Source organism: Eumetopias jubatus, unplaced genomic scaffold (genome assembly GCF_037043125.1).
Source record: "Eumetopias jubatus isolate StellerSeaLion01/CBP00866 unplaced genomic scaffold, mEumJub1_p1.0 scaffold_8, whole genome shotgun sequence".
Classification (NCBI taxonomy): domain Eukaryota; kingdom Metazoa; phylum Chordata; class Mammalia; order Carnivora; family Otariidae; genus Eumetopias; species Eumetopias jubatus.
Genome location: NW_028274814.1, coordinates 121,792,532 through 121,805,403, shown reverse-complemented (window position 1 = coordinate 121,805,403; position 12,872 = coordinate 121,792,532). Strand labels below are relative to the sequence as shown.

Below are 12,872 nucleotides of genomic sequence, written 5' to 3'. Positions count from 1 at the left end.
CACAAATATACTTCAAGGGCTCAAATAAATAAGCAAATAAATTAATGATATTCTGCCATTTGTTCACTGAGCCAACATTTAGGTTAGGTGCTAGAGTAGATGAAATCAAATCAGTGCTATAAAGGCAGGGAAAATAAACAGTAAGTGTGTCTTTTAGAGAGTAAGAAATAAATACCAAAACCTCGACTCACTGCTCTTTTTACTCTCCTATTCCTTAAATGCAGCAGAACCTTCCCCCCCCACCCAGTGGCATTAACAGCACAGGAGTATTTAATCTCTATTTTCTGATGCAGAGAAAATCAAGTGAAATTACAGGTCACTGAAGAGAACATGAGAGGACTGTGTAGTGTAATCCAGGTTTCTACATCTGTCCTGCAGAGTGCCAGCTCATTTTACTATTTTTGTCCCGAGTTCCAAATTATTACATCTGATATTCAGAATTCTGAAGATATTGCATACTGACCTCAAAGCCTCATTAGAAAACACACAAAAAAGGACACCTTCAGAAATGATTTAGAATCAAAAGAAACAAAAAAGCTTGTTTATATCTTAATTTGAACATTTAGCTGGCTGTTTTATAACAAGTTCATCTTTATATCTAGCCCTATGGTCTCTTCCAGGTGAAGGCCCAAGGCAGCTCAAAAACTGACTAGCAAATAGGAGGTGCTCAGTGCCCATTTTTAAATAAATAAAAACTAGTTGTAAGATTCTATCAATTTGTTTTCTTATTCCAGTTATCTTAGTGGGATTGCTTCAAAGTATCTGTTTCTCTCAGACCCAGAGACTGAGTATGAAGTGGGAAGGTGGACAGAAGAAAGGGCGCTATTGAGAGCCAACTGTGTATTAAGGATTTTCAGGTCTGTTTTCCCTTTTCTTCCTCAAAATACCTTAGGAGAAGGGCATTATAAGAAAGAAGGCAGGTTCAGAGACACTAAGTAAGACCATACAGCTAGTAAGGGACAGAGATGAAACCTAACTCAGTTCTGACCCCTAAATCCATGCTGTTTCTAGCTGGCTTCTTGTTTCTGTGGAAAGCATCCTACTGTTCTTAAATCATGTTTGGCTTGGGGAGCCAAATATTAAAATATTAAATTTTAATATTTAAAAATTAACATAACAATAAAAATTTAAAAAATTAAAAACATGTGGTCATTAAAAATTTTTCATTGGCATTTCCTGGCTCAGTAATGATACAGTTTATAAAACAGAGCATAGACCATAGCATGGGGCATCCATAGGACACTCTGTCATGGGGCAAAGATTATTAACTTGTTCCTGGGACAGCATGTTTCTCATGAAGAGCTTCTCTTGCTACTAACTTCCTTCTAAAGAAAAGGACAGACACCTTGATTACTTCTACAACAAGGCAGATAGTAACAGTACCTCTTAACAACCTGAGAATGATACTTAGAGAAGAACCAAGTACCTAATTCAAGCTTTGCTCAATAGCCTTGGTTATCTTTTCACAACATGAAATGAAGTCAATGATGTTCTGCATTAAAGATCCTCAGAGTCTCCTGACCATAACTTCCCCTTCTTTGGAAAGAGCATGAGCTCTGGATTCAGACAAGCCTGGGTTCAAATGCTAGTCCTCACACCTACTAGCTCTTAGATTGGGTTATTTAACTTATTCAAGCTTTAGTGTCTTTATCTTTTCAGTGGGGATAATACCATGGTCCCACACAGGATTGTTGAGAGGAATGAAGACAAGGGAGCAGCCAACACTAATGCAGCATTTGCCATGTGCCAGGCACCACACTAAGGGCTTTACATAGATTTACTAGAACTATCCCCCTTCAGCAGATGTAGAAATTAAGGCAAATAGAATTTAAGACTAAATACAGTAATATGGGTAAAAGGTCAACCACAGAGTTGCCAGGCAAGACTATATGTTCAATATATGTCAGCACCTCCCTCTTCCCCATCTTCCCCTTTGAAACAGCATGACCATATGGATTAAAAATAAAACTGGAAGTCAGGGCTCAAGAAATTGGATTCAAAATGACTCACTGGATGTCATTGAGAAATGACTCAGTCTCCGTGGGCACAGAAGCACAGAGCTCCACCAGAGCAGGAACACCACTGTGATTACATAAACACAGGTGCAAGCACAGAGGGTCCGACCACAGGATAACAACGATCCTTCCAACCTCCAAGTCCTCATTTCAAACACTTTGCTTTTTGCTCTCTTTCCTTCGTTAGAACCTAATGGACTATAACACAATAATGTGCCATGGTTTGAATGCCACTGGAGAGTCCCCACAGTCTGTATCTGTATATACTAGGAATCAAGAAAAGAAAAACTAAGGACAAAGCAGGAGGAGTGGGCAACAAAAAGTGTGGAAGGGGAGAGAAATGATCCCTAGAAAAAGCTGGGCACTGGTAATAATTTAAAGCAAGAATTAAAAGGTTCAGTATAGCTTTTGAATAATATCTTTTTTAATGGTTTGCTGATATAATAAATGCACATACACATACACACCTGCTTCATGGACTACAGAGCTTTAAGATGTGATTCTCAATCTAATTTCAGAATGAAATATTTCTAAATGTCTACTTCTCAAAAATGTCCAGATTTTAAAAGTCTGGTGGCTAAAAAAGCAGGATATTTTTGTTTTAATTGATATTATTGTACCTAATACAGTAGGCACTAAAATCCTTGGACTTAGAGGGTATGAATCTTACTAGACAAACTCATCATTACATCAAGTTAAATCTAAGTCCCCACTCCAACTGGCCTAGTAGACCAGGTCAACCACAATTTAGACAATTAATTTCAGTCATTATTGACATTCCCACTCCTCTACCCCACATATGTAGGACTGTAAAAGGTTTTGACAGAGGTTTTGTAAACAGCAGAATGTTTAGAGACCACTCAGGTCTCCAAACCATACTGCTACTGCTGAGCCACCCACTTTGCAAGTTTAGAGTAGAATTCATTCACTCACTCACTCATTAAAAAAATTTGTTGAGCAGCTACTATACTCTGTACTCCGTTTAAGGTACTAGAGATACAACAAAGAATCGGGAAGATGAGACTGCCCCCTTCCCAGAATCCCTGAAGTTCCCTGAATTATGGAAGACCTGCTCCTTCCTCAGGCTGGAGAATCTTAGCCAAGGCTGGCTGTTCAGGTGGCTCAAGTGCAGGCTCCAGCACACAACCCAGCCATTCCCTCCCTTCCCCCCCACCTCATGGGAAGTCATGCTACCACTGCAGGACAATCTAAGGGAACTGGACAGGAAATGCCTTTTCTCTCTCTGTCTGTATGGGTATCTCTGTGTGTCTGCTTCTTTTTATGAGGGATTAGCCACTCAGAAGCCCAGACTTTCAGAAAACAAAAGCCAGGAACTTCAGATAATAGAGAACGCTGCTAAAACAAAGGAGTTTAGGGGACCTAGCTACCATCTTGGGATGGGGTACAATGGGTTAGAATAGAGAGAGGGAAAAATTACATCAAGGAAGACACACACACACAGACACACACACCCTTATATTATACTGCCACATAGAAATGCTTTCCTCCTAGAAAGCAATAAAAGTTGTTTCCATTTTGAACAATAAAACAAATGTGATCTGTGTTTTAATTTCTCTTGAACTGAACTGTACACCAAAATGTTCACTACTGCTTTAAGATTCTATGCATAATATATTGCCTGACACACAACAGGTGACATGGAGAAATGGGTGAATGGATAAAATAACTTTTCTTCTTTATAAGTTGTACATCTGTTATAGGGAAAGTTGAGAAACAACTTTTAAATAGCTAGCCTCTCTAAGACATCTTCTTTTGAACAGATGAAGCCCTTTTTAGGGCATAAGCACTACAGGAAAAAAATGTAAACATATTTTACAATGTAGAAGCATGGGGAAGAATTCTTGCATTAAGACATAACAAAATAAGAATATTTTTTTAAAAATCCAGAGTAGTTCACTTCTCCTAATCATGTTTATTTAATCTTTTATTTATTAGAACAAGGGCCAGCATATGACTAAATATTGACAATCAAATATTAACCATATAGCCTTGGGGAGGTATACTCAATTTTTTTCACCCTTAAAATGGAGAAAACACATCTACTATTCCTTGTAGGGTTGTTTTAAGAAAAGAGGTAGTAAGGGAAGAGAACTTACTATAAATGGCTGGCCTACCTTAGACACTCTTTCAAATTCTCTCTCACTCCCAGCTTGATATTAAAGATAATACCTATATGTCCACAAAATTCCAAGAAAATAATGAAATCTTTCCATCATCTAAACAAAAATGTTTGTAGGAGAGAAGGAATTTTTCTGATGTCCAAATCCTATCTATTTTTACATTTTTGTAATTTGGTCTCTTGAAGCTTCCTATAAATAATAATCTAAGGTACAGTCCCTTTAAGAACCAAACTATATGTTTTTATACTTAGAAATTTCAACTAACTTGTTAAATATCTGAATCACATTTGGAATCTAGGGTGAAACTGAAGGTAGATAAATGGTCCAAATCTTTCCTACCAGAAATGACCTAGGCCAGGTAGGCAGCTTCCCAAACTTACTTAGCATAAAACCTATTTTTTTTTAACAAGAAAACAGTTCCAAAGTATTAGAAAATCCTTAAACCTATAAAGAGTTTATTTGCATTTTAAGGTGAAATAATATTCCCCTTTTCTTATTTTTAAACTTAAATATTAACTACTCATAAACATGCACTTCTACTTGTTCACAAAGAGCTCACCATTCTAAACAATAAAAGTTATATACAAATGTGTCTTTAGTAAGATATGCTAACAAAAATTACTGTAAAAATAGTCATAAACATTTAATTCATTTTGATGTAAGTTCATGCAGCCCTAAAAAATTTTAACTTTATCTCCTGCACTAGCAGAGAAGACAACTTTTATCACTTATTAAAAATTTTTTAAAAATCCTTTCAACACTATATATCATCTTTCAAATCAGATGAAGTAATTACAGAATTTTATAACTTTCCATGAAAAAATCATTTTCTCTCCAATGTCTATTAATTGGATTTTTAATCTCCTGGGGAATTTTTTTCTCTTTTATTCATAACCTAATATTAAGGGATTGCCCAAGCAGAACAAATAGCTGGTCCTTTTGTCTTTTTCATTAAAAGTATTTCTCTTAGAACCAGCCTCATCTTCAATTTCAGGATCCTTTTCCTTGATGTGTTTAAACCCCATACTGAGCACATTCAGAAAGGAATTAAATGAAGGGTAGGAGACCCTCCATTCCAGTCTGGCCTCCATTCTTGATCATATTACCTTGGTATGTAACTTCTCCCACCCTCAGTTGTCCTACCTATAAAGTGGAAGTATTAATTATTTCAGAAGGTCAGGAGGGCAGCAGTATGATGACAAAAGGGGATAACTGCTATGAAAATGCTTAAAATTGCTCATTAAAAGTTTAGCATTAGAAATGCAGTGTCACAAAACTAAAAGTAGCAAAAAATTACAGTGGTTCTTCCTGTAGTGCTCTTCAGGTCTAACTCCTTCAAACATAATATTTGATCTTAAAAGAGTATCATTATCTAGTAGTAGAGCTCTGATAATGAAACATGAATGTTAATGACTTAGTCTATGATACGACATCATCCATTCTCAATGTTAAATCTACAACTTGAGTAAATGTATTGATTAAGATGAAATTCTTAGTAAAAACTATAAACAAAGTAATATAAGAAGAATAAATGATTAATCAAAATGCTTAGAAGAGAGGGGTCACTTCTCAAGTCACAGCCCATCATCAGTGACTTGAGATACCCATTTTGGAGAATAAATTTATGATTTCAGGTTACTGCATCAACACTTACTTCTTACTACTTGTACATCTGAGCAAAGGAATAGTATTCTAGTAATAGTATTCTCAAAAATTTGATTATGATTAATCAAGGAATCTAAAAAAATTATAGTACCTAGCAATTTACTAAATATTATAGTATACTAAATATAGAACTAGAGTTCTTCCATCAGGCTTCTTCAAAGACCCCAATACTGTGTGGGTGAGTTTCACAAACTAAACCTGCATTTCACTAACCATCTCTTCTGGCCTCAAAATTATTTTACACAGTATCTCTTTTACAACACTTTTTTTAAACTTGGCATCTAAGGTTTCTAGTTTTATTATCCCTCCCAAGTATTAGAATAGTTTCTCCTTTCATGGTCACATTAAAATTTGAGGGAAACTTACTTTCTTGTATTGCATTAAGAATCTCTGAAAAGTCCACATCACTCTTTGGGCCGTCAGGTAGTATTTGCATATCCAGCTGGTAGCCTTGCAAATCCACACCTCCTTCTAGAGAAATGAAAGATATTCATGGAGTTTGCACTGGTTATCAGAGAGCCCAGCATTAGGGTCCCAAGGAGAAGCAACGTCAAAATCTAAAAAGAACAGCCAGCTGATTTGCCAATGATCCTCCCTCTTGGAAAAAGGACTTTTAAAACAAATGAGAAATATTAACAGCCATTTGTTCCTTAGGGGACCCACAAGGTTTAATTGTATTTCCAATGTAAAAAATAAGGCAATTACTTTATTAAAATACCACACACTTCATAGTATTTACTGATGGCTTCCTAGGTGAAGAATAAAACATGTTAGCCTCTACCCAAGGGCATTTAAAATTATTTTCAGCTTCACATGGCTAAAAAGGGATATTCAACACAAATACTTTTTTTAAAGATTTTATTTATTTATTTGACAGAGAAACAGAGAGACAGCGAGACCAGGGAGTCTGATGCGGGGCTTGATCCCAGGACCCTGGGATCATGACCTGAGCCGAAGGCAGACGCTTAATGACTGAGCCACCCAGGTGCCCCTCAACACAAATACTTTATATCATCTTCTCTAAAATTATAATAATTCGTTCTTAGAAAAGGATTTAATATTCTTGATATCACAGGAAAAAAGACATCATTTTCCCCCTCACAGTTGGACTTCTCTGCTATATCATTTTTCAGTTATACCAGAATACTTTTATTTCTTCTATGAAGTAATTAAACCTCTTATACTAGATTTGTCTCATGTATTTTTGGTATACTCTAAAGAAGACTTTTTTTTTTTATGCTGTTCCACACACCTATAGAACATTTAAGGGTGCCAAAGAAAACAAGACATCAAAAAGTAGCTTTATCACTAACAATAATAAACTTTCAAATGCTTTTTAAAATAATCACTAAGAACATCTCCAATCCTGAGGAGTCTAGAAGGGCTAAAAAGCCAGTGCTAAAATAAAAAGATAGCCTGATGAACAGAGTGGGACATAGCATCCAGTGTTTTTGTAGAAATAATTATTTTATAAGCTCAGGAATTATTCTTAGCCTTGAATAAATTTCAGTTACACCCTGAACTCAAAAGAATACAACACAGTCATTATCATATAAGGACACCCATTCTAGAAAGGACATGAACACAAGTAATATAATAGAAGGTGAGCTTTAGAAGGGCAGGAACTTTTACCTGCATGCTATCACCCAGTACCTAGAACAGTGCCTAGTACCAAGTAGGCAGGCCCTCAATAAATGCAGGCTGAATGAATGACTAAGGCTACATGATAATTATGAAACAAAGGCCATAGAGCTACAAGGAAAGCTATAAGCCCAGATTATGGAGTCCTGCAAACCAGCATTCAAATTCTTATTAGGAAACACTGAATCTCTCTAAATCTTGGTTTTCTCATCTACAAAATAGGGGTGATAATAACAGTCTCACAGAACAACCATGAAGACTAAATGAGATAATGCATGAAAAGCTCTTAGCTGTCAAATAGTCAGCACTCAGTAAATGGAAGCCATTACTAGTATCATCCATAATAATGTGTTAAAGGAACATTGACATTTATACAGAAACTAGCTACTGAATAACGAGAAGGGAGCCACAGGTCTGTTCTTTGGGACACCAGCATGCATGTCAGTGACTGTCAAGCATGTCAAGCACTGCACATACAGTGAACTTTTTAATGCATGCATGTGGTTGTCTCACTGAAGTTAACAGTTCAGACCAAGCTTCTCAACAGGAATTAAAATGGGTTATTTGGTTCCCACCCCATGGCCAGCTACTGTGCATAAGTACGGAGAAGTTCTGCTGCTTTTCAACCTCTGCTAAGGCTAGCTGCCCTTGTTCTGCTCAATAACCAAAGACCTCATAATAACAATGACAAAAAATAAATAAGAATATTCAATACCACCTATAGGCTGGTTCTGGGGTGTGTACTTTACCATCTCATTTAGCCTTTACCTTTGAAAACAAGGTGCACTGGGAAGGAATAATTTGCCCAAGGTCACACAGCTACTACATTTTCAAGACGCAACTCCAACCCATGCTCCTACCAGTCTTGAACACTCCCATATCAAAGCAGTCACAAACACAGGCTGTTAGAAATAAGAGAAATGGATTTACCAATAGTCCCATGTTCTAGTGCTTCAGACCATGACTAATACCATTATGTAACCTAAAAAGCAATGACTTGCTAAATAGGCTAATAAACAGGAGTCCAACTTATTTACCTTGTTTGTCTTAGTCAGGAGCTCATAAATTCACATAGAAATAGTTTTGACTAATAAATAACTACAGTTTCTAATAACCAAAATTCCACAAATTTTAGTAAGTATTTTATTTGTTAGAGAACAGAAGAGGAGTGTAGGAAGTCACAAAAGAAGCAACATAAAGGAAGCATTCAGGTCGTTAAAGTCTGTCTTTAAAGAATATCTAATGCTTCAGATATCAAGAAAATATGAGGAAAATGGATATAAGGATAAATAGATTTGTTTCAAGTATATTTAAAAAAAAAATACCCTTTTGACCATAGAGTTGTGGGTCCATTTCTGGGCTCTCTATTGTGTTCCATTGATCTATGGGTCTGTTTTTGTGCCAGTACCATACTGTCTTGATGATGACAGCTTTGTAGTAGAGCTGGAAGTCCAGAATTGTGATGCCACCAGCTTTGCTTTTCTTTCTCAACATTCCACTGGCTATTTGGGGTCTCTTCTGGTTCCACACAAATTTTAGGATTATTTGATCTATTTCTTTGAAAAAAGTGGATGGTATTTTGATAGGGATTGCATTGAATGTGTAGATTGCTCTAGGAAGCATGGACATCTTCATAATATTTTTTCTTCCAATCCATGAGCATGGAATGTTTTTCCATTTCTTTGTGTCTTCCTCAATTTCTTTCATGAGTATTCTAGAGTTTGCTGAGTACAGATTCTTTGCCTCTTTAGTTAGATTTATTCCTAGATATCTTATGGTTTTGGGTGCAATTGTAAATGGGATCGAATCCTTAAATTCTCTTTCTTCTGTCTTGTCGGTGTATAGGAATGCCACTGATTTCTGTGCATTGATTTTATATTCTGCCACTTACTGAATTGCTATATGAGTTCTAGCAGTTTTGGGGTGGAATTTTTTTGGGTTTTCCACATAAAGTATCATATCATCTGCAAAGAGTGAGAGTTTGACTTCCTTGCCAATTTGGATGCCTTTTATTTGTTTTTGTTGTCTGACTGCTGTGGCTAGGACTTCTAATACTATGTTGAATAGCAGTGGTGATAGTGGACATCCCTGCGATGTTCCTGACCTTAGGGGGAAAGTTCTCAGTTTTTCCCCATTGAGAATGATATTCGCTGTGGGTTTTTCATAGATGGCTTTTATGATATGGAGGTATGCACCCTCTATCCCTATACTCTGAAGAGTTTTGATCAAGAAAGGATGCTGTACTTTGTCAAATGCTTTTTCTGCATCTATTGAGAGGATCATATGGTTCTTGTTCTTTCTTTTATTAATATATTGTATTACGTTGATTGATTTGCGGATGTTGAACCAACCTTGCAGCCCAGGGATAAATCCCAATTGGTCGTGGTGAATAATCCTTTTAATTATCCTATTGGATCCTATTGGCTAGTATTTTGGTGAGAATTTTTGCATCCATGTTCATCAAGAATATTGGTCTGTAATTCTCCTTTTTGATGGGGTCTTTGGTTTGGGGATCAAGGTAATGCTGGCCTCATAAAACAAGTTTGGAAGTTTTCCTTCCATTTCTATTTTTTGGAACAGTTTCAGAAGAATAGGTATTAATTCTTCTTTAAATGTTTGGTAGAATTCCCCTGGGAAGCCATCTGGACCTGGGCTCTTGTTTGTTGGGAGATTTTTGATTATTGCTTCAATTTCCTTGGTGGTTATGAGTCTGTTCAGGTTTTCTATTTCTTCCTGGTTCAGTTTTGGTAATCGATACATCTCTCAGAATGCATCCATTTCTTCCAGATTATCTAATTTGCCGGCATATGGTTGCTCATTATATATTCTTATACTTGTTGGTATTTCTTTGGTGTTGTTATCTCTCATCTTTCATTCATGATTTTGTTGATTTGGGTCATTTCTCTTTTCTTTTTGATAAGTCTGGCCAGGGGTTTATCAATCTTGTTAATTCTTTCAAAGAACCAGCTCCTAGTTTTGTTGATCTGTTCTACTGTTCTTTTGGTTTCTATTTCCTTGATTTCTGTTCTGATCTTTATTATTTCTCTTCTCCTGCTGGGTTTAGGCTTTATTTGCTGTTTTTTCTCCAGCTCCTTTAGGTGTATGGTTAGGTTTCTTGAGAAAGGCTTGTATTGCTATATACTTTCCTCTTAGCACTGCCTTTGCTGTATCCCAAAGATTTTGGACAGTTGTGTTTTCATTTTCATTGGTTTCCATGAATTTTTTAATTCTTCTTTAATTTCCTGGTTGACCCATTCATTCTTTAGTAGGATGCTCTTTAGCCTCCATGTATTTGAGTTCTTTCCGACTTTCCTCTTGTGATGGAGTTCTAGTTTCAAAGCATTGTGGTCTGAAAATACGCAGGGAATGATCCCAATCTTTTGGTACTGGCTGAGACCTGATTTGTGACCTAGGATGTGATCTCTTCTGGAAACTGTTCCATGGGCACTAGAGAAGAATGTGTATTCTTTTGCTTTGGGATGGGATGTTCTGAATATGTCTGTGAAGTCCATTTGGTCCAGTGTGTCACCTAAAGTCTTTATTTCCTTGTTAATCTTTTGCTTAGATGATCTGTCCATTTCAGTGAGGGGGTGTTAAAGTCCCCCACTATTATTGTATTGTTGTTGATGTGTTTCTTTGCTTTTGTTATTAACTGGCTTATATAATTGTCTGCTCCCATGTTAGGGGCATAGATATTTACAACTGTTAGATCTTTCTGTTGGATAGACCCTTTAAGTAGGATATAGTGTCCTTCCTCATCTCTTATTACAGTCTTTGGTTTAAAATCTAATTTGTCTGATATAAGGATTGCCATCCCAGCTTTCTTTTGGTGTCCATTAACATGGTACATGGTCTTCCATCCCCTCACTTTCAATCTGGGGATGTCTTTGGGTTCAAAATAAATCTCTTGCAGACAGCATATTGATGGGTCTTGTTTTTGTATCCAATCTGAATGCCTGTGTCTATTGATTGGGGCATTTAGCCTATTTACATTCAGGGTAACTACTGAAAGATATGAATTTAGTGCCATTGTATTGCCTGTAAGGTGACTATTACTGTATATTGTCTGTATTCCTTTATGGTCTATGTTACTTTTAGGCTCTCTCTTTGCTTAGAGGACCCCTTTCAGTATTTCTTGGAGGGCTGGTTTCATGTTTGCAAATTCCTTTAGTTTTTGTTTGTCCTGGAAGCTTTTTTATCTCTCCTTCTATTTTCAATGACAGCCTAGCAGGATATAGTATTCTTGGCTGCATATTTTTCTCATTTAGTGCTCTGAATATATCATGCCAATCCTTTCTGGCCTGCCAGGTCTCTGTGGATAGGTCTGTTGCCAAGCTAATGTTTCTACCATTGTAGGTTACAGATCCCTTGTCCTGAACTGCTTTCAGGATTTTCTCTTTGTCTCTGAGACTCGTAAGTTTTACTATTAGATGTCGGGATGTTGACCTATTTTTATTGATTTTGAAGGGGGTTCTCTGTGCCTCCTGGATTTTGATGCCTGTTTCCTTCCCCAAATTAGGGAAATTCTCTGCTATAATTTGCTCCAATATACCTTCTGCCCCCCCCTTTCTTCTTCTTCTGGGATCCCAATTATTCAACTATTGTTTTGTGTTATGGTATCACTTATCTCTCGAATTCTGCCCTTGTGATCCAGTAGTTGTTTATCTCTCTTTTACTCAGATTCCTTATTTTCCAGCATTTGGTCTTCTATATCACTAATTCTCTCTTCTGCTCATTTATCCTAGCAGTTAAAACCTCCATTTTTTTATTGCACCTCATTAATAGCCTTTTTGATTTTGACTTGCTTAGATTTTAGTTCTTTCTTTCTCCAGATAGCGTTTCTCTAATATCTTCCATGGTTTTTTCAAGCCCAGCTAGTATCTTTAAAATCGTCATTATCAACTCTAGGTCCGACATCTTACTAATGTCCATGTTGATTAGGTCCCTGGCAGTTGGTACTGCCTCTTGTTCTTTTTTTTTGAGGTGATTTTTTTTTCCCATCTTGTCATTTTGTCCAGAGGAGAAAAGATGAATGAGAGAACAAAATGCTAACAGGGTAACAATGACGCCTGAAAAATACACACTAAACAAATCAGAAGAGACCTAAAACAGGGAGAAAAGAAAGGGAAAGAAAGCAAAAAAATAAAAACAAAAAACAGAATATGATCAAATATGACCAGGCTGGTGCATAGATCAGTGCCACACACTAGATTTGGGGTGTATTTTGGTCTGTTAGAAGAAAGCGCCTCCTATAATTTTAAAGAAAGAAAAACTTATATGTGTACAAAAATAAGGGTAAATACGATGAAGGGATGGAATATGACTGCAAAGATGAAAATTATAAAATATTTTATAAAACAAATTGATAAGATAAGAAATTGAAAAAAGAAAGAAGAGGATTTAAAAAAAA

General features: G+C 36.4%; 1 protein-coding gene across 1 annotated transcript in view; it reads right to left on the bottom strand.

Annotated features, from left to right (window-relative positions):
* Positions 1-12,872, bottom strand: part of ANO4 (anoctamin 4) — a 443,661-nt gene that overhangs the window by 213,964 nt on the left and 216,825 nt on the right. Inside the window, exon 5 of the mRNA XM_088025667.1 lies at positions 6,188-6,292. Within this exon, the coding sequence (XP_087881793.1) occupies positions 6,188-6,292 (105 nt within the window). The remainder of the gene's footprint in view (positions 1-6,187; positions 6,293-12,872) is intronic.